The sequence below is a fragment of the Crocuta crocuta genome, unplaced genomic scaffold (genome assembly GCF_008692635.1).
Source record: "Crocuta crocuta isolate KB4526 unplaced genomic scaffold, BGI_CrCroc_1.0 scaffold333, whole genome shotgun sequence".
Lineage (NCBI taxonomy): Eukaryota > Metazoa > Chordata > Mammalia > Carnivora > Hyaenidae > Crocuta > Crocuta crocuta.
Window position 1 is genome coordinate 2,345,027 of NW_027532856.1, and position 21,554 is coordinate 2,366,580.

General features: G+C 48.7%; 1 protein-coding gene across 1 annotated transcript in view; it reads left to right on the forward strand.

Annotated features, from left to right (window-relative positions):
• The window catches only part of BCAS3 (BCAS3 microtubule associated cell migration factor), a 586,605-nt gene that overhangs the window by 545,992 nt on the left and 19,059 nt on the right, over nucleotides 1-21,554 (forward strand). Inside the window, exon 26 of the mRNA XM_077745617.1 lies at nucleotides 16,755-16,922. Coding sequence (XP_077601743.1) covers nucleotides 16,755-16,922 — 168 coding nt within the window. The remainder of the gene's footprint in view (nucleotides 1-16,754; nucleotides 16,923-21,554) is intronic.

Here is a 21,554-nt window from a genome sequence, read left to right on the forward strand (position 1 = left end):
ATTCCCTCTTCCATAAAATTGCGCTTCAAATATTTGAGAACTAGAATCGCAGCTCTCTGAATCTCCAGGTTAGACAACCTCGGTTTCTTCCTTCCCTTCTTTCTTTCCTGCTAAGTGACAAGAACCGAGGCAATGTTCTGTGCACTTAGAATACAGAGATCTAGAAAAAGCAAAAAAAAAAAAAAAAAAAAAAAGCAGCAGCAGATACTGCCCTCCAGGAACTTACAGTTGAGTGAGAAAGGTAGACCAGAAAATACTTTATTGTTCCTTTTTGCAGTCTGTCCCCTTTAACAAAATTCCTGGCACCCAGCAGAGTGCCTGGAGAGCATAGTAGACACCCAGTAAGTGTCTGTGGTTGAATTGCCTACACCAGGGTGCAATGAGGAAGATAATCCAGGGTGCTGTGGGGGCCTGCTGGAAGACCTCAGTCAGAGCGAGAAGAGTGCTTAGCCTTCCTAGCCGATCTAGGCCTTCAAGGACGAATAGGACTTAGCCAGGGAAGAAGGACATTCCAGGCAGAGGGAGAGGCAGATTCGGAGGCACAGGGGCAAAACTCAAGGTGAGCCATGGTGTGCGGGGGGTCTGGAGAGCTGGCCAGGGCCAGATGAGAGACGGTGGTACTAAGAAGATTGGGCTTTATCCTGAGGATGGATGAGTCAAATGTTCAGATTTGCATTGTAGAAAAGGTCACTCTGGTGGCACTAAGAAGAGTGAAGTGAAGGGAAGCTATATTAAGACACAGGAAGACCAGGGACAGTAAAGTTTGTTGGAATAATCCCAACGGGAACTGCTGAGGGCCTAAGCTCAGTGGCTGCAGAGCAGGGGACAGATTGGAGAGGGTTTAGGAAGTAAAATCCATAGGCCTTCCTGATCAGCGGGCTTGAGGGAAGGGGGGAGGTGGGGTGGGCCACTGAGAAGACAGTGCTACCATTCACTTAGGTAGGGAAGAGAGAAGGAAGAAGTTTGAGAGAAGTTAAGGCAGTGAGTCTGTTTTGGACATACTGAGCTGGAGGTGCCTGTGGAGTATACGTGGTGTGACATAAATGGATCTGGAGGCCAGGAGAGAACTGAGTCAAAAGTGCAGTTACGGAAGGCAGCGTGTCAGTGGTAGTTGTAACTGTTGAGAGTGGATGAGCTCACCCAGGCAAAATGTGCAGAGGAAGAAGAGAAGAGGGTTGAAGGTAGAACCCTTAAAGCAGAAGGAGCAAAATTAGGCGTCGGGAGATACTTGGATGTGGTCAGAGAGGGAGAAGGGAAACCAAAGAAAGCTGAGGAAGGATGAGGAGTAGTCAGCAATTTGCCAGCACAATCGGCTTTTCTTCGTAGCATCTGGGTGGCCAGAGGGGACCACGTGGTTATGGCTGAGACACCAGGATTGAGGGAGGGCAGTCACATGCTTTTGCCGTAAGGCTGGATTTGAGTACCTGTTGCTCCGGAGCAGTGGTTCCCCGAATTCCCAGGTAAGACCCGATCCCAGAAACACTGCATTGGATTATCTTGGAGAGGGCCTGAGAATCTGTTTATTCAGTAAGCACACCAGGTAATTCTTCCCATTAGGAAAATCTGGGAATAATGCTTCAGACCAGAGGCTGTGCAGTAATAACCTGGGAGCATTGGAGCGCTTTCTAGTAACACAGATCACAACCCACCCTCCCACCCTGCACGCAGCTGGATTCCACCTCAGGTTCTGGAGAATCTCCGTAATTTGAGCCATTGTTTCTGTGACATTCCTCAAATGTGTGGAGACAGAAGTGCTACCCCACTAATCTAAAGGAGAGTTTCTGAGCAACACTCTGAGTATTCGGGAATCTAGTGGAAATCCTGCATTTAGACAGATAATTGGTCCAGTGCTGCTTCTCTGCAAGCATTTAGACTGGAGCACCCTCACTGCCCTCTGGTGTAGACAGTCTGATCGCCCACTCCATTTTATGGAATAATGAGCCTGAACGTGATCCAGCATTAAAAAAAAAAAGCCCCACCATATGTTAAAAAGCTATTAAAGAAGTTGGAAGAGGCACCATCCGTAGACAAAGAAGACATTTTTAGGTTATTGCCAAGGCAAGAGCTGGCTCTGCTTGTTTGAGACCTGACACTGCCCACTGGCCCTCACATTGAGGTTCATGAAGTATGTTTAATACAACTACTCTCAGGATCAGTTTTGGAAAGAAAGGCTTGTGTCTCTACTGAGGGTATTTTATTAGACATAGAAGTGGTCAGGAGGGTCTGTGCCCTCGTGTGAAATTGCAAATCTGTGAAATTCAAACATTGTCATTAATGAGTAGTCAGGATCAATAATCTTTCCTAAACGATTAATCTTGAGCTATTGTCTTTCCAGGATAAATAGAGATATTAATTATTCTTGCTTTCATATTGCAGGGAGAGGTACCTGCTGAGTAAAATACTAAGGAGTGTGGCTCTCAGGAGCATAGAGACCTCCTCTTTTTAGAGTTGTTTTAGGATGAGAGATTTTTTTTTTNTGGGCAGGGGGAGGAGGAGGAGGGATGGTTCACCGAGTAAACCAGGTGCCACCACCCGTTTTGGATATTAGTCATTTCCTACGTTTGAAGATCATAGAGCTCTTATCCAGGCCTCGTTATTTTAAAGGGAGGCCCAGAAAGGGTTAATGACTTGCCCAGGAGAGTTTTGGTGAATTTTCAAGTTCATTTAGCTATTTGGTAGGTGTTTCTACAACAAATATACTTGGTTCTTATTTCCTTTTTTTCTTTTTTTAACAGTGTGAAGGATGTAAGAAAGCTCTCCTAGTAGCTTTTCAACCCTAAAGGCATTTCTAACACTCAAATGAAGCACAATGAGAAAGTATCTTGTTCAGCTGTTAGCCCTAACTCAAGGTTGGATGACAGGTCTGGGTCTGAGAGAGTAACGGGGGGGTTCCAGGCCCCTCCTCGGGCCTCTTGGCGCCTTGGCTTTTTTCACCTCTCTCCTTATGGATGACTCTGATCTTCCTCTGGATCCATTATGAACCATAGGCCCAGAGGTAAAAAGCTAGGTTTCTGCGTGCATGTGCATACACACACACACACACACACACACACACACACATATTCATTCTAGGCTGCTCCTTGTATGAGTGTAGCAGAAACCAAATATGTGGCTTCCTCCTCATGGGAAAGATTGGCATTTCTCACACTGGGACAAGGCAGAGGAGCTCTGCTGGCCCTTTTGAACTTGCTTCTCAGCTAGGGAAATGAATAACATCCTGATTGGCCTCAATGGACTAGAAGTGAGGGGAAGGGAGGGGGAATCCTGGCCCCAGGCTCCCGCCAAGGCCTAGGAATCGCTTTACCCACAGGCGCCAGACTTGGCACCCAGGGAGACCAGCGAGTGGAGGGGAAATCATAACCCGCTTAACACAGTTTATTTGGGCATTTTCACACTCCCTAATGAAGTGGGCATTTTATAAGGCCTGTGCAGTATCTCCTCCACAGGTAAGCCGGGGGGCGGGGGTTCCCAGCCCTCTCCTAAAGGCAGTAAGGCCAGGGGGGGAGAGGCGCGGGGGGAGGGGCACGGCTGAGCGCTGACCGCCCCTCGGCAGCTGTGCCAGGAGCCCCTGGGTGCCCCGTGCTCCCGCTGGGCTCCTCCACGGTAGCAGGAGCTCTCAGCTTCCCTACTGGCTTTAATGGAGTGTTAACCCTAGGCCCTAGGACTTGTGTTAACACTTAACACGAGGCTGGAACTGAGGGGAGAGGCCAAGGGGCTGGCAGCTGAGAGCAGTTTGAGGGTTGAATTTGTAGAGAGGGAGGAGGAAAGGAAAGGCCAACAGCAGTTGAATGTCAGCTGGATTAAGTGGACCCAGGACTGATTTGCAAGACCAAGGTTCTCTCTGCTCCTGCTTCCGCCGCAGGCAGAGTCCCATCCTCTCCCTGGGCCTCAATTTCCTGGTCTTTAAATGAGTAGATAGAACCAGGTGTACTCTGGGTGCCTGGGTGACTCAGTGGCTAAGTTCCGACTCTTGATTTCAGGTAATGATCCCAGCACCCGTGAGTGTGAGCCCCGTGTCACACTCTCAGTGCAGAGTCTGCTTGGGATTCTCGGTCTCCCTCTCTCTCTGCCCGTCTCTCGCTCAAAAATAAGTAAATAACATTAAAAGAAGAAGAAGAACCAGGTCTACTCTGAGGAACCAGGACGGGGAGCGGAGCGCGGTGTTAGCAGCGCCCTCCACCTTTGGGTCCGCAACCCCAGGGGGCTGTGACCTACACGCAAACTGTGCTTCCTGGGGCCAGCTCTGCTTTGCTCACAGGCCTCCGGGTGATGCTGCTGTGCTGGCCGGTGGCCCGCACTTTGAGTAGCAAAGGTAACAGGACCGGGTTCTCCAAACTCCTCTCCGCCCCTCCCCTAACTCCCTGCACTTACTTCCTCAGCTGTGAAACCAGGACTAGCAATAGTTGCCTTGCCTTCCTCTCTAGGGCTGTTGTGAGGATTAAGGGAGTAAAAGCACTTTGTAAAGGGTAAAACAGAGGTGCAGTGTAAGGGATTATTGTCATTGTTAAGATTTCTACACCTCATTGCTCCCCCTGTGTGTTCCTGCGGCTTCTCAGTCTTTCCCTACATCCCCCCTCATTTCCATGCCTGGACTGATGAGTCAGTGTGACCAGCCAGGGCTGAACAAGCACTTGGACAAGTCAAGGCAGGAAATGACAATTCCCAGGCACCCCCACCAGTTCAGGTGTGGAACAAGCTATGGACACACCTTGTGCGATAAATACAAGTGATACCAAGCTGAACCCCCACCTCCACCCACACCCCCATGGGCGGCAAGACCGGAAAACGAGGCCGAAAGTCAAGGAAGTCCCTGTGGGACAAGGTGCCTAAGCAGGCACTAGTTAGGTTTTCAGCAAGGTAAATGACCAGTCTGCCCTATGATCCGGTATTGGCACCTGCCTCAGGCCACCATGTTTGGATTTCTGTAGTGTCAGTTTGCCCACGGAGGACCTTGCCAGATGGTTCCACAACTCCCCTGTGAGGCAAGGAACTAAGGTGACAGTCAACAATACTGGAATAAAGAGAAAAGAAACTAAGGTGACTGAGGCAAGTCATTTACCAGCAGAAGCCTCAGTATCCTCATCTGTAAAATGGAATCAACAGTGTCTGTCCTGCCTCTGGTACAAATTGCTATGATCCCACAATCAAAAGGAAATAATTATGTGAACATATCACTGATTCTGAGAAACCGCGTGAGATATCACTCTTCATGAGGGACCCTCCGCACCAGTGGACTCGACTGACTGCCTCTACATGGGGAACATCCCTGCCTTCCTGTTTGCCCTTGGACATCCCCCTTACTGTGGAATGTCTTCCACCCACGTCAGACCGCCACGACTGATGGAAACCGTCCCCAACCTCCCCAGCTCCAGTGGGTGTCCCCCATTGTCCGGACAGTGCTGTTTCTCCTCTTGCTCTTCTCGGGCCCTGAGGCCAAGCCTTTGCCGAACGGCTTTGTTGTAAAGGCCTGAAAAGTAGGGATCCTGTTATATAACATACCCCCGTGTGAGAGTGGCAGGCCAGGCACAAATCTTCATCCCAAGACCCCTGCGGCTAAAAATCTGGTTCAGGTTTGCCCCTTGGAGTGAGAGCTGATGGGTTTTGATGGCAGAGAGAAGCGGAAGGCTGACCACACACTACAAATGGAAATGCCTCTTGCCCAAGCTGGGAGCACCATTTTAAAGCCCATGTGGTTAGGTGACTACCAAAATAACAAGACCAAAACTTGGCACAGCATCAAACCAGTCAGCTCCAAGACCTGCAGACACATCCAGGACCCTCTTTCAGAGCAGGGTGACTTCCTGCCTTCTTTCCCACAGCTGCTGCCTTGGGGGCTTAGAGGAGCAAATGGCATTTGGAGCTGCTTTGCCCACCCTTCTCTCCCTGGCCTGTGAAATTCCTGAGGCCAGCAGGGGCCCAGGCCTGCAACGCTGGGTCTCCAGACATCTCAGCCAGCCCAGGAAGCAGAGAGGTCTCATCTGAGGAAATGCAGATCCTCAGGGAGGATCAAAAATAACCCAAAAGGACAAGCCATGCATGTCTGTGTGTATATTGAGTTTCACATCTGAAATCCAGTCATGATAAATCTGATGATTTTGAAACGTCTTCTTTAATTAATAAAAACAGGAGACTTCTTAGCCTCAAGTTCCAGACTTCAAAGTTCTCCTCAGTTGAGAGACTCAAATTTGGCCTATTTGTGGAGCATTCAAATCCCTGTTGAGACAAACACAGGATTTTGGTTGGGTTGTTTGTCCTGCCCCCCCACCCTCACCCCACCCCACTCCCACTACTGCCTAACTGCAAGAACCACTTAAAAATCCTAGAATAAGAAGACTAAGCTGAAAACTCCCTTATTAGTACTGCAGCCATATTTTCAGAATGAAAATCCAGCCTGAATTTTAGTGGGAAAAATACAGTCTTTGGACCTAGAATCCGGATCTTAACCATACCCTTGACATTGTCATCTTGAGCAAAATTTTACTTTTCTCTGCCACAGTTTCTTGATCTGTAGAATGGGAATGTTGGCACCAACCTCACAGACCTATTGGGATCATTTCAGTGAGGTAATGTCTGTAAAGTGGCAATGCCCAGCACAAAATACATAACACATGGTAGCTCCTTTGCCTTCCCAGCTCTCCGACCACAGAACTAAGTATTAGGGAGCAGGGCTGCTCTAGAAAATGCAGTTTGTATGCCTCCTTGTCTTGAGAGATACAGTTCCATGAAGTTTTTCCATTCAAGGAGATGCTAGGTTTCCGAGGATATAGTTTGTCTTGCAGTGTATTCTGAGCCTTGCCATAGGAGTCCTATGACAGAGTGCCCTGGGTACCTTTTCTCTCTACCCTCAGGAGCAGGGCACCACATCCTGCAGGGAATTAGTTTCACTGCAGTCTAGCTACAAAATGATCCTTCTCTTCCCATTTGGCGGGATAGAAATCTTGATTGTGTCTGGTTTAAAGCAGAGGAGGAACGGATCTCCGGGATCCTGTCTGGGAAATGCCAGTGTCAGCCTGCCTGGGAAAGCTCTTGTCTGAGGCACCCCAGGTCTGCTCTGAGTGTGGAGTCAGTTGAAATTCTCCTTATTGGGCCCTTCAGTGATGACTGATCTCCTGGGCTCCCAGGCAAAAGTCAGGGGCCCTGTTCGATGACCTCCTAATGATGTGTGAGGGGCTCAGACATTCCTTGACCATCACGAAAGGGTGTCTCCTAGCAAGCTGTGTCCTGTTTATCGAAAGGTTGGGGGCTGGGGTGACAGGGCTGGACGAAGATGACAGATAAAGGGACTCGATTTAAAAACGGACTCCTTCCGGAGTTGCTCTTCTGGTCCTTTCCGATCTGATGTATGGAATTTGTACAGAGGTAGAATTGTTTCTGCCATTTTCACACACAAGTTGGTGCACATTCCTCACACGAATCGAAAGGAAGTATGTCAGATGTACACAGGGATGAGTCAACATCGCGTGCAGCCAGCCATGGACACTGGGAGAGGAGTCAAATACAGGCCACGGAGCTGTGGGCTCACCTGCCCCCAGCGGAGTCAAGTCCAAGCGCAGGGCAGGCGGCTCAGCACTCAGGCCCTCCCCTCAAGTGCTCCTCAGGGGGCTGCTGTCTGGTCCCACCTCAGAGGTTTCTGGCACAGGGCATTTTTTTTTCTCTCTGTCAACTTGCTCATGTTTGTTTCTTTTTTTTTTTTAATTTTAATGCTTTTTATTTATTTCTGAGAGAGAGAGAGAGAGAGAGCGTGAGCAGGGGAGGGTCAGAGAGAGAGAGGGAGATACAGAATCTGAAGCAGGCTCCAGGCTCTGAGCTAGCTGTCAGCATAGAGCCCGATGCGGGGCTTGAACCCACAATCCATGAGATCATGACCTGAGCCGAAGTCGGACGCTCAACCGACTGAGCCACCCAGGCGCCCCTATTTCTTTGTTTTATACTGATTGCCAACGTCACAGGAACTATATAGAAAGGTACACATCTGTAAAAGGAGAGTCCATGGTAACCCAGCTACAACCATGATCAACACTTTGTCATGAATTTTCAAAACCGTGTTCCTGTGCTTCCTTTACATTGTCCTGTAGTACAAACTCTACAGTTTTGTTTGGCTTCATGTATTTACTATGATATCTTAAAGAATTTCTATTATAAACATTATTTTCATGACTACCTAATATTCTACTGCAAGAAACGAGTATAATTTACCTAACAACTACCGTATTTTAAGGCCGTGTTAAGGGGGCAGTGAGCATCTTTATGCATGAAGTATCTTATCATGCCTAAGACGATCATCTTAGTGTCTTACTGTATTGGCATCGTATTTACTTGGTCTAGATTTCTGGAAGTGAAATCCCTGGATCAGTAGTTGGGCATGTTTTTAAAAGGCTCTTATACTTATTGCCAAACTGTCCTTCGGGTACTTTATACCAGTAATATTCCCACCGGTAGCACCCCCTCTCATTTTATCCTTAGCCGTGTTGAGTATGATTCTGTTTGTTTATTAAAGAAGTTGGGAGCTAAAACGTCCTGTCTCTGCCTTCGGGTGTAGCGACATCATGAGGATGGAAGGGAACCAACCTCGGAGCTAAGAGGCCACTTGCCCTGCCCTCCCGGGCCCCCTGCAGACATCCTCAGCGAAGTGGGGAACACGTACCCACTTCTGTGCCGTGAGTCCACGTCAAAGGCCCTTGCTGTGTAACCGCACAGAACCACACCAGCACCTCTCCCGCAGCTGCTTGTCTTCTGGCCTAGAGGTGTCCCCAGTCACGTTCTTCACTTTCTAAGCCTTTCGCCGAATCCCATGCCCCTCTAAAGAGCTGCACACATAGCCTGAGGATAGTCCTTGTATTCGAGTGGCCCTGTGCAGTTTTACGAGGCACTCGTTCATGTACTGTCTGATCAGATGCTCACGGCTCCCTAGAAGGCAAATATTCATTTCCCTGTTTTATACCTGTATTCCTTTCCTAGGGCTGCCGTACCAAATTACCACAGACCTGATGACTTACAACAACCGAATTTTATTCTCTCAGACTCCCAGAGGCCACAAGTTCAAAATTAAGGTGTCAGCAAGGTCACACTCCCTCCAAAGGTTCTAAAGGAGAATCCTCCCTTACCTCCTCCAGCTTCTGGTGGCTCCCAGTATTCCTCATCTTGTCACAGCAGAAGTCTGGCCTCTGCCTCTGTCTTCACATGGCCTTCCCCCCATTCTTTAAATTTCCCTCTCCTTTCTCTCGTAAGGATACCAGTCACTGGATTTAGGACTCACCCTAACTCTAGGATACTCTTATCTTGGATCCTTAATTATGTCTGCAAAGGTCCTATTTCCAAATAAGGTCACATTCTTATCTTGGGGGAAAACGTGATTCAAACCGGGGGCGCCTGGGTGGCTTAGCCGGTTAAGCGTCCGACTTTCGCTTAGGTCACGATCTCGCGGTTCGTGGGTTCGAGCCCCACGTCGGGCTCTGTGCTGACTGCCAGCTCAGAGCCTGGAGCCTATTTCAGAGTCTGTATCTCCCTCTCTGTCTATGACCCTCCCCTGCTCACGCTGTCTCTCTCTCTCTCTCTCCTAGAAATAAACAAAAAATATTAAAAAAAAAAAAAAAAAAAGAAAATGTGATTCAACCCACTACAGCTGGGGGAAAAAAAAAACCAAGGTCCAAAAAGGCTAAATGACTTGCCCAAGGTCATACAGTGAGAAAACAGCAGGAAATGGCATTAGAACCCAGGTCTTCTGCTTACCATATGCCTTTAATTAAGAAAACAAACAAACAAAAAGACACTTACGGTATGAATGCTTAATTATGTTTTCTGGTTCCCAGAAGATGGAACGTGGTACCTTTTGCTCTAGGATACATCAAACACCATTTCACCAGTTCTCTGTTCGTGTGCAACTATTAATTACATTTGAAACCATTCGTGCAACGTAATGAACCCCTTATGTGGGGGTCAGTCATTTATTGTCCATGTGGCAAGCAGGGAAGTTAAGACTCGAGTAACCAGAAAAGTTCATGAGAGAAGTTTACTTATAACCTAGGTGTCTTGAATTGTGATTTGTATTCTAATCTTGAACATGGGAGTTGTGATCGTACATTGCACTTGTGAAGGCAGTTACCAAAACAACTACTCTGTTACATTGCAGGGAAATCTTGGCATCTTCGTTACTGTGGAACTCCTCTTCTTTGGCTTAGGACCCCTTGATACGTTGGTCACACGTGGCAGTCTGTTCGTGGACCTATGATGAATGATGAATAATCCTTTCCCATAGTGGCCCCAAGGGCCTGTGAGAACAGATGTGCACAACATCATCACATCTGGCACGTCAGCATCTGCTGGCTTGCCAACATTAGCGAAGGCATTTCTCTACTTTGCTGGTACCTTTCCTTTCTCTGGCTCAATTCACTTCTGAACTGGGGAAGAAGATCCTTTTTTTTTTTTTTTTTAATTTTTATATATTTAAGTAATCTCTAAACCTAACATGGGCCTCGAATTCAGTGACCCTGAGATCAAGTGTCATGTGCTCTTCCCGCTGAGCACCAGGTGCCCCAATGGAGTAGCAAATCCTTTAAAAATGACCCAACCCTAAAATCCAAACCCCACGGCCAAATGGATAAATATGGAACAAACAGGGTACACTGTCACATTAGATAATCTGAGTCATAAAAGACTGCCGGGGGCTAGGCCCCTTTGCTTTGTACCATGTTTGTGGGTATGGGATCATGGTTACCTGGGGAACCACCCTAAAGGTTTGAGAGGGACAGACAATGTCCTCATATTCTCTCACCTTCCCACGGTGAGCCAATCTGTTAGTCACAACCAACATAGTGCATATTGACATAAGTGAAATATGCCAGCGGCCACATCCGGTAACCAAATAAAGCTAATGTCTTCAGCCTGTGCTTATATGAACGAACCTTTAATGCAGAGAGGAGTTCTCCCCTACAGCACCAGGATCAAGTTCAGTTTAGTGAGCTAGATCAGAGAATGGGCAAGGAAGTTCTCCAGTGGTTGCCTTCATCCCACCTGGATTCATTTCTTAGTTATCATGGACATCATTATTGTCATGGGCTCTCTCACCTAGAAGGGCTTATGTCTTGAAGAGATTGTTCAATGATGCATTTTGCTCTTGCTACTTGGCCTCCCTGGTGGCTGGAAATCCGATCAACAGGCTCTCATCAAGGTCCAGATGCAGGCCCGAACCTAATTGATGCAAAGGGAAGGTTGTGTCACAGTCTCCTGAATAGCTATGGTGTGATTAGACACTATCAGCTCAGAGGAACACCCCACCTCCCCCAGACCCCCTCTTTCCCTCAGGCTTCGTTGCCCCTCAACAATGGTATACAAAAGACAGAGCACGTGTTCCCCTAGGCTCCCCAGGATCTGCAGGCTTACCAGCTGTCACAGCATGTCTTTAATGGGTTTGTGAAACCCAAGAACCTGACCCATTTCTCCTCTGGGGAAAGAGTGTAACACAGGATCCCAATCTGGGAAGCAGAATTCAGGAAGCTCACCTGTATGAGCCCGGCTCTCTGTGCCATCCAAGGCACATTGTTTGGTTCTTCCAATTCCCGGGGTCTCAAATCTAAAATAAATGCACAGAAGGCGGCAAGGTGATATTGTGACATTGTTTTCTCCTCACTTATAACCTCCTTCCTTTCTCCTGTTTAGTTTTAGCTCCCTTTCCTGCCCATCTCCATCCCATTCCTCCCAGTTCTGGCCCTAGATGTTTAGGCTCTGGGATCTTACTTAAAGAGTATCGACTCCAAAGGGTATTTCTCAGATGGTCATAATCAGTTGATAAGCAAACATATTTGGAGTCAGCATGATGCCCAAGGTCCGGTACTTACTACAGACTTATGGATTATGGAGGAATCCATGCCCTAGAGGAGCTTCTAAACTAGGTTGGAGAGCAGATCATGAGAGTAATGTAAGGCAGGCTGGGAATGACACCACCTGGGATCCCAAGTTGGGCTTCCGAGGCATCCAGAAACATAATCCCTTTACAGTGTTATATGACATTGCTTCCATAATTTCACGTGTGCAAACACATGTTTCGGGTAAGATCATTGCTTTCATCAGCTTCACCAGAGAGGTAAAGAGCCTGTCATACAATGAGACTTTACGGAACAGCACCCATTATTACTTGGGTATTCACTCAAGGTTTCACAGAGCAGGTGAGACTTGAACTAAATCTTAGAAAAATGCTATGCCCAGAATAGCAGGCTGGGTGGCAGCCCTGAGGGGAGGGAGTCCCAGGAAGACCATTACACCTAAAACCTGTGCCCTAAAGCTACTTTACCTCTCTCCCTCAGACTCAGTGAAAGGTAAATCTAGAAAGTGGTGACAATTGCTGCTTCCCAGAGTTTTGTGAAGGGCCATGAATTTATTCTTTTTCTTTTCTTTTCATTCTTTTTTTTTTGGGGGGGGGAGCTCACTGTGTCTCCTCATACCTCAGTACAGTGCTTGACTCATAATCACAGTGGACACTAATCAATATTTGATGAATGTGTGAGTTAACTGAAATCAAAGGTGAGGGGTCTTTACAAACAGCAGAGCGTTGCTTCAGCAAAAGATCTTTGTTGCTAAGGACGTATATTTTGCGCTTTGCAAACGGCCTGCACTAAGTGTCCTTTCCCCCTTGAAAGTGACCCTTTCTCCCCTAATGGGACTCAGAGGGCCGGCTCATCTGATGGAGTGTGTCTGCGCCAGCCCGATGAATGATAGCGGTGCCGACAAGGCCGACAAGATGCGCAGTTGCCTGAGCACGAGGAGCTGACCTCACTCTCCAAGGGCTTGGCCTCTTAACCCCAGCCCCTGCGGACGCACACACACCTGCAGCTCTCTCTCCAGGACAGGGAGAGTGCAGGAGCTCCCGCTGTCGCATCTGCACCGGCCAGGGTGGAAGGACAAGGAAGGGGGCCTCTATGGGATTCCTTCCAGCACAAGAAGCAGGACCACTACCTGTATCCTCTCTGTGAGTTCTTAGGACAGTAGAAATGGTCCGGTGCTCCTTTGCTGGACACTTTTTGTATCCCTAGCCTCCTACCCACAGCATCCTAGTAATGCCCATGTTAAAAGAGAACAGATTCGATCTTCTGTCACTGTCTTTTCCCTCCTGTGTACCATCCAACAGACAGGATGATTACATGATGATCGTCAGCATTACCATGATACTCCGAGGAAGCTGGGCTGGTGGGGGGTGGGAAGGATATTTTTTTTAAGTTTATTTATTTATTTTGAGAGAGAGAGTGAGCACAAGGGAGGGACAGAGAAGGGGGAGAGAGAGAATCTCAAGCAACCTCCACATTGTCAGTGCAGATCCTGACTCGGAACTCGAGCTCACAAACCATAAGATCATGACCTGAGCCTAAATCGAGAGTCGGACACTTAAACAACTGAGCACCCAGCAGTGGGAAAGATTTCTTAAAGGTACTGGTTGAAGGTGACAAGAGTTCTCAGAACAAGTTAGGCAAGACAGAGGTGATCTCTCCATATAACAGTTCTCCACTGCAGAAGAGGCTCAGGGAAGCAATGGGTAAACTGATAGAATGAACTCCAAGAAGAATCCAGCTGCTGTGTTCCGGATCCGTCACTTAGAGACTTCCAGCATGCCGTTTAATGTCTCTGAACATCCAGCTCCCCTCTCATAATTGGAGTTGTACCTGAACTGCCTCTCAGGGTCATTGTGATAGTCAGAATGTATGATGATGCTTCCAGTGGTATAAAGTTGTACGTACTTGTTATTATCAACATGTACACGAGCACACCCGCCCTGTGCAGGACCCTTACTATGTGCCAGGTGATTGTGCGTTTATCTAATGCAATTCTCACAATAACCCTGTAGGACTATATTACTTTTCCACGTTTACAGATGAGGAATCAGAGGCTCAGAAGGATAAAGCACTTGCCCAGACTCACCCAGTTAATATGTGTTGGAGCCTACATTTCAGTCCAGATCTATTTCCGCTCTCCACCAGCGCGTGATTCTCTTGCCTCCTGTATACTGCTTTTTTGTCCCTAACATGCTACTGCGCCTCTGGCCTTTACCATCTTTCATAGTCCCGGTCCACCCTCTTACCTGAGCCTTCCTTGCTGTAACGTCTTGCTGGTTTATTTTGTTTTCTTTCCCTCTTGGCCCTGCTGTCTGCTTGGCTGGCCTCTAAGAGCGTGTGTACGGACACTGAGTGTCTTTCTAGAGGCAGGCACATTGCTCTTGTGAAGTGACAAAAGGAAAGGGCATTCCCTGTTCCTGAGACAGGCTCTGAGACATGTCCGTCCATAAGAAAGCTGCCACCGCAGCCCTGAGGGCCCGAGGAGCAGGAATGTCTGTGTTTTGCTGTTAATTCCCTCATCTGGAAATCACTAGGCATACAGGTCCCAAACAGCTTCTTCAGAGAAACAGTGATGCTATAGCCCTTGCTGTTGTCATTTAAGAGCGGGGCAGCACCTGAGAGGAATGCAGGCTCCTGGCAGCAGCCTTGCCTAATCTTTCATTCCTTCGAGGCCCAGTGATTAGTTCTACTTCAGAAATGGGAAAAGGAGATGGAGGGACTGGCCTAACATGACTTAGTGAGCAGGTAGAGGAATCAAAAGCTTAGCTTATGTCATCAGTCCCTGTGTGTCCTTAGGGACTGGGCACCTTTAAGTTGTTGCTACTGCTGGTCTAGTGTTGGCTCTGGGCTTGGCACTGCCAAGGCATGACTGCACAGTTCAGGCCCTCGGGGGGCTGACGCTCAGAGCACCTCACCCCCACTACCAGCACCTGGCCCTCCAGATCCATCCTGACCCTACTTGCTGGAGAGAGAAGGTGGTACAGGGCAGCTCCCCATTCTCGGGTCCTACCTGACAAGCTGATTCCCAGCAACCCAGGCCCGAGGTGAGCCTCTTCTTGGGGAGATACATTTATAGATGGCGCCCATCCTCCCAGCACCAGAAATCTACCCAACAATTAGGCAAGAGATAAATCAAAGCCAAACTTGGCTGATGACATTCAGGAGCCAGTAGTGACCCTTGCCACACATATAAATCCCAGCAGGCTGGCCAAGGGCCTTTGTCTGGTCAGAAGAGCTCAGGATTATCTGGGCCTCTTTGCTGATGTATGGAGTCACCGGCTGTCGGAGTGTTTACTAACGGTTATCACCTCAATGCTTTGGCCATTATCAGAGGCAGGGCCGCCTGCCGGGGCCGAGGCTCGCACCCTCTCTATTACCACCTGTCACTGGTAGAGAGTGTGTGCTGACGCTGCCCAGTCCCGACTGCCTAGGGAAGATGGTTTCTGACGGCTGATCAAAGAGGAGAAGCAAGGCCTGATAAAAAGTGTGTGTTGCGTGTACTTTTAACTTTAGGAAACATTGGCATTTGCATTTTTTCCCCATCTTCCTGGTGCTGGCAGGAACCAAGCCCAATAAACGCCGTGGATTCAGTTACCTAATCACTGGGAAAATGGTATGTGCTTAAAGCAACAGAGCATGACGATAATCTCCTTCCAAGAGAGAGCAGATGAAATAAGCTTTCACAGAAGACTTTCTGTATAATAGAGTAGAATAACTTAAATTTAGACTTTGAAGTGATCGTGCATGTAAAATCTAATCTCATCACTGGGCAGAGCACCATGTACTTTTTGGAATTAGAGACCAGCTTCAGATTGAGGAAAGATTTTTGCTAAAGATTCTACCACCTAACTGGCATCCCCCAAATGGTGCCCCAGTTGTACATATGTCCTTGGGCAGCCAGGAGACTATATGCAGTAGAGTAGGACGAGGCATCAGGTGGTCTCAATTCTTGAACCAAGTGTGTCACAAACTTGCTCTTGGATCTTGGGCCATTGTTTCTCTGAGCCTTATAGCTTTGTATAAGTTATAGGATATAGTGGTTTAGAAAGCTTTTTTAAACTTTTAAGCTATGTAACCCCTCTTTAAAATGAACTGTTGTGCGGGGGCACATGGTGCCTCAGTCAGTTGAGCATTTGACTTTGGCTCAGGTCATAATTTCACAGTTCATGAGTTCAAGCCCCGCATCGGGCTCTTTGCTGTCAGCCTGCCAGCACAGAGCCTGCTTCAGATCCTCTGTCCCCTTCTCCCCTGCCACTCACCCGCTCATAGGCTCTCTCTCGCTCGCTTGCTTTCTCTCTCTCAAAAATAAGCATTTTTTAAAAATGTTAGGGGAAGCCCTATTGTATCAAACAAAGAAAAGTAGAGGTGTTTTGGTTGAACCTGGCAAGGAGGTTCTCTGCCCTTGACCTGTCTTCTGAAGTCCCTGAAGACTTCAGAGGAACCCTGTAGCCCCTAAGCAAACATTTAAAAATTTTTTTCAATGTTTTTATTTATTTTTGAGAGAGAGAGAGAGAATGCGAGTGGGAGAGCCAGAGAGAGAGGGAGACACAGGGTCTGAAGCAGGCTCCAGGCTCTGAGCTGTCAGCACAGAGCTGGACACAGGTCTTGAACTCAAGAACCATGAGATCATGACCTGAACCAAAGTTGACACTTAACTGACTGAGCCACCCAGATGTCCCCCTAAAGAAACATTTTAAAAACCACTAGGCCAGTGATGTGAAGGTCCTTTTCTGAACGTCTACACTCTCTGATTTGGTGGCATAAGCTGCGTCATTCTGCCCTACATGTGTTTCGCGGTGCTCTCTCCTCCATCCAGCCTGTTGAGGAGCTGAAATGGGCCCTGGGTGGGGAGGGGAGCTGGTGGTGGGCAGCCAGAAGAACAGTCTGCTCTCTGAAAGCACAGACTCAATGTCAGGTGCCCCATGTGTGTCACAGGTACCTTTGACCGGAGCGTGACTCTGCTAGAGGTGTGTGGGAGCTGGCCCGAGGGCTTTGGGCTGCGGCACATGTCCTCCATGGAGCACACAGAGGAAGGCCTGCGGGAGAGGCTCGCTGATGCCATGGCTGAGTCGCCGAGCCGGGACGTTGTGGGATCCGGAACAGGTAAAGGTGGCCTCACACTTCCAGCCTGACTTGGGCGTGACTGGCACAAGTTGGTATAGACCTTCTCTGGCAAGAGAGGGTATATGTTTGTTTTAACCATGTGTTTCTTTAGTTAGCACTATGATTGCCATTGTTTCTCGAAGTTTCTGGTGTCAAGAAAACCTTGTATAAAGGAGTTCCCAATGGAACTGACCCTCTCCCCCCCAACATGGAACAATGCATAAAACATGGTGTGATAAACACTATTGTATGTGTGGCTCCCAGAAGGACACCTCCTCCAAGGGAAGGGACAACTGTGGAGTCCCCAGGTTTTCAGCAGCCCTAAGATGCTGCGTGTGAAGGCAGGACACCTGTATGCCTGAGGCTTTATGGATTAGCAAGTATCAGGAGGGCCTGCTGACCTGGAGAGAGCAAACATGAAGCAGGCAAGGCTGGTTTGAGCCCCCAGACTGCTGTTTCTAATGCTGCCTTTGCCCTTGCACTCTTGCCTGTGAGAGGGCCCAGCAGCTGGGGCCCAAGGCAACTTCTCATATCCGGAAAGCAGTCAAAAGAGCATCCTTAGAAGATGGGTGAGCCCCATCCCAGCAAGCAGGCATACACATGCACACACACACGTATACAGCATGCAGTTAGGAAAGACCACAATTCTTCCATCTCCACACAATGACAATACAGCCTGCCTCTCCTTTTTTCCAAAGCACCTCCTTATTCTAGATATCAGTGCTGTTAATGCCTGCTCCATCCCATGTTTAGGCCTGGGAGAAAAACTGTCCAACAGACCTCTTCCCACTCCCTGGGGTCAACAGGAACTTCCTACTGGGTGGAGCAGATCCTGGCTGTGGGCCCTCCCACTCTTACTTGCCTGAGGCCTCTCAAGACTGTTACTCTTGACCTTGATGGCTTCCGCCCCTGCTCCACATTCCTACCTGGAAAGAGGATCGCAACCAGGAGAAACTTAGAACCGTGGGGCAGGAATCAGAATCAAAGCATTTCTGGCAGGTCTTGAAATGCCTGACTTCATCACACTTCATCTCACTTCTATGTGGCTCCAGATAGCTGGCAGTTAAGCGTTTCCCTCTCTTCTTCCCTCCCATTCAGTTCTGCTCCCGCACAGAGAGGAGAGAGACCGAGCACTCTCATCTCCGCCCCCACAGCACCAGCTCTGGGCCTGCCCACAGTGCTTGCACGCTGACTGCCAAATGCACAGAGTGGAGGCACCAAGGGGAGAAAAGGCATTTGGCTGGAGATAGAGAAGTGCCTTACCAGGCCTTAGGAGACAGCCGTCTCTGAGGGCCACCCCCTTCCACACCCACTTCCTCCTTGGAAAGAGAGGAGGTGTGGATCTCGGAAGTGGCAACAAGCCATGTCCCATTCCATCTTGCACACACGTGTGCACACCAGTCCTCTACCCCGTCTTCCAGCCCTTCAGTTTGTGGATCGGAGCCCATCACGCCATTGTTCTACCTGCATCTGGAGGTGAGGCGTGGTTCTGCCATCGGCAGGGGCTCTGACGCCTTTTTCCTTGGAAGCTGGTTGCAGGGAGGAGGTTCCCTATCCGAACCTCCCCTGTGGCACCACCTTCCCCTTGCACCTCTGGGGTCCCTGCCAACCCCTGCTATGTAAAGCATGGCCTGGCGTCACCAGACTCCCTCCCTGAGAGCCGCCCTTGCATGGAGCAGCTCCGGGACAGCCCCCCTCACAAGCCTGTCCGGGCCCCTCAGCACCAGCCAGCCAGCAGATCTAAAGGTGCTTTCGGCCAGAGTTGGGGAACGTCAGCCAGGCACAAACAGTAACCTGAACAAAACTGGCAGTGATTCATCTGCCAGACAGCTGAGGGATTCAGGAGAGTCTTTGTGGCCTTAAGCAGGTTTGTGAAATAAGAAAAAGAAAGAAAAGAAATGAGAGAGGAAATTAAAACTGCATGACCCACAGGTCAGAAAGTAGGAGATGCCCTTTTTGGGCAGAGGGATTTCATTTTCCTCCCCAAACCATCACCAAAAGGGATTCATTTGGTTCTCTTTGACCATACTCAATGTATCCATTTTTTTAAAAACCTGCCTCTATTTTAAAGGGCAATAAGTAAAGCAGATATTATGGAAATTAACCTGTTTCCCTCTGCCTTTGCTGAGAATCACCTTTCACATTTTGCAACTCCAGATGAAGTGTCAGCCCGGCGATTCAACCAAGGGCCTTGGAAGGGCACCCTGGCACCCCCAGAACACCCTGGGGAGTGTGGTGTGTGACAGGGGAGGATTTCCAGCAAGCCACCCTTTGCCATAGCAGCCTTTCCCTCTCTCTCTTCCCACAATCCTGCTTCTCTCGGTGGCTCATCGGAACATACAGATAAGATGACATTAAGTATTTGCCTGTGTTAGGTACCGCAAGGCAGCTGAGATGATCGGTCCTGTAAAGCCTTCCAGCAGGCACTTTGTGTAGTATAGCAACCCTGACCGATGGCCTCTTTATCAAGGTAGGAATGGAACATGCTCTGTGACCCCCAGCACTGAAACCCATCCTATCGCCTGCCTCACTATTATACTGGCTTAGCTGGTGACCTGCTGGGAAGTGTTTAACAACCAGCCCTCCAAAGGGAAGCAGGAAAGCCCTGCTTGGTAGCATTTGGACATGTCCGTAGTATCAAAACTCGCATTATGGCCAATTTCACACTATCAACACAGTGTCGGTAGCTAGCTGAATTCCTGAACATGTAGCAGTCAGCTGGCTCCAGCACCCCACTGGTAAGCTGTACCGTGGGCAAATTAATTGTCCCCCAGAGTAAAGCAAAACCGTTTAAAGCCTTCCTGTTCCAAGAGTGGACGTGGAAGCAGCAGCACTATCTATACCTGGGAGCTGGTTAGAAATGCATAGTGTCAGGCCCCACCCAGCCCCACCGAGTCAACACCTGCATTTTAAAAGCATTTTTTTTTAATTTTTTTTTTTATTTATTATTTCTAGGGGAGAGAGAGAGAGAGACAGCGTGAGCAGGGGAGGGTCAGAGAGAGAGGGAGTCCCAGACTGAAGCAGGCTCCAGGCTCTGAGCTGGCAGTCAGCACAGAGCCCGACGCGGGGCTCGAACCCACGAACCGCGAGATCATGACCTAAGCGAAAGTCGGACGCTTAACTGACTAAGCCACGCAGGCGCCCCAACACCTGCATTTTAAACAAGATCTCTATGCACATCTGAGAATGTCTGTTTTAAAACATGGATAACCTATGAGGCAGACGTTAGTTCCGTCTCCCATGAGGGCCGCTGACCAGTTAGTCTAATTAGGTCACACGCGTGATCTGCAAATCTGCCCCCAAATAACTGGGTGAGTTGCTGTCTTGCAATGTCATCACGCCCCTTGTCCCTATAGCCCTTCCAGTGTCCCCGTTCAGCAAAGCTCCCAATCAAGGTCACTCCCACTCTGCTCTTACCCTTAGATTGCTGAAGAAGAATCACAGATTGTTCAGATTGGCACCTCTACAAAGTTCTGGCTCCTACTCTGCAGTGAGCCATGGGAGGCCTTCTCTGTTGGTCTAGTGCCCCTCCTCTGATTCTCAGTTGGTGCTCATTTTTTTAGAGCAGCAACCAGCACCTAGAACAGTGTCTGGCACATAGTAGACCCACAATAACCATTTACCGAATGAGTGAGTGCCACCTTCCGCCTAGATGTTAGCAGTCTGCTGCTGTGGCTGCTGGCCTGGTTTCATTCTCCTGACAATTCCACAAGTCTCTGGTCCTCTAAGAGTTCGTTCTATTTTTTATATTTTCCCTCCATTTTTACTATTTATTTCATATAGTGTATATTCTCAGTCCATCATTTTTTAAACATTTGTTTATTTTTGAGAGAGAGAGAGAATGAGCGTGAGTGGGGGAGGGGCAGAGACAGGGGGAGACACAGAATCCGAAGCAGGCTCCAGGCTCTGAGCTGTCAGCACAGAGCCCAACGTGGGGCTCAAACTCACAAACTGCAAGATCATGACCTGAGCCGAAGTCGGACGCTGAGCCACCCAGGCACCGCCCTCAGTCCATCATTTTGAAATCAATCTCTTTCCTTTGGCATGGATAGTATTTCAGACTCCCCCATTCTCCTCAACTCTCTTAACCCCACCGTCTTGTCTCTCACGCTCAGTGAGAAAGTGGTGGTTACTGTTCAAGAAATCTCTTGACTTAAAAAAAAAATAAAAAAGAACAAAAGAAAAGAAGGAAGGGAGGAATCTCTTGCTTTCGTGCCCCCAGACCCTAACCAGAGTGCAACAACCTCACGCTCTCCCTCTCCCTGCCTCCAGACTGGCCCACCCGCAACAGCTGTTCTCCCCACAGTCACCACTGGTCACCACTTTACCTCAACACTGGCCTATGAGCCTTGCCTTGGATCTTGAGGGGCTCACCTGTGGCTGCTCTCCCATCACACTCTCCTGATTCTACCCCTGCCTCTGACTACTTCTCAGTCCTTTTTCTGGGGTTTCCTTCTCTGTTGGCCTTAAGTGTATTTCTCAAGGCACTCCTTGGCCCTCCTCCCTCTCCCTCAGTCACTGCAAGGCAATCTCCTCTGCTTCTGGGGCCTCAGTTGCTATCCACAAACTGACTGTGTCCAAATAATCTCCAAGCTGGCTTTCTCTCCTCAACTCAGAACCATTTATCCAGCC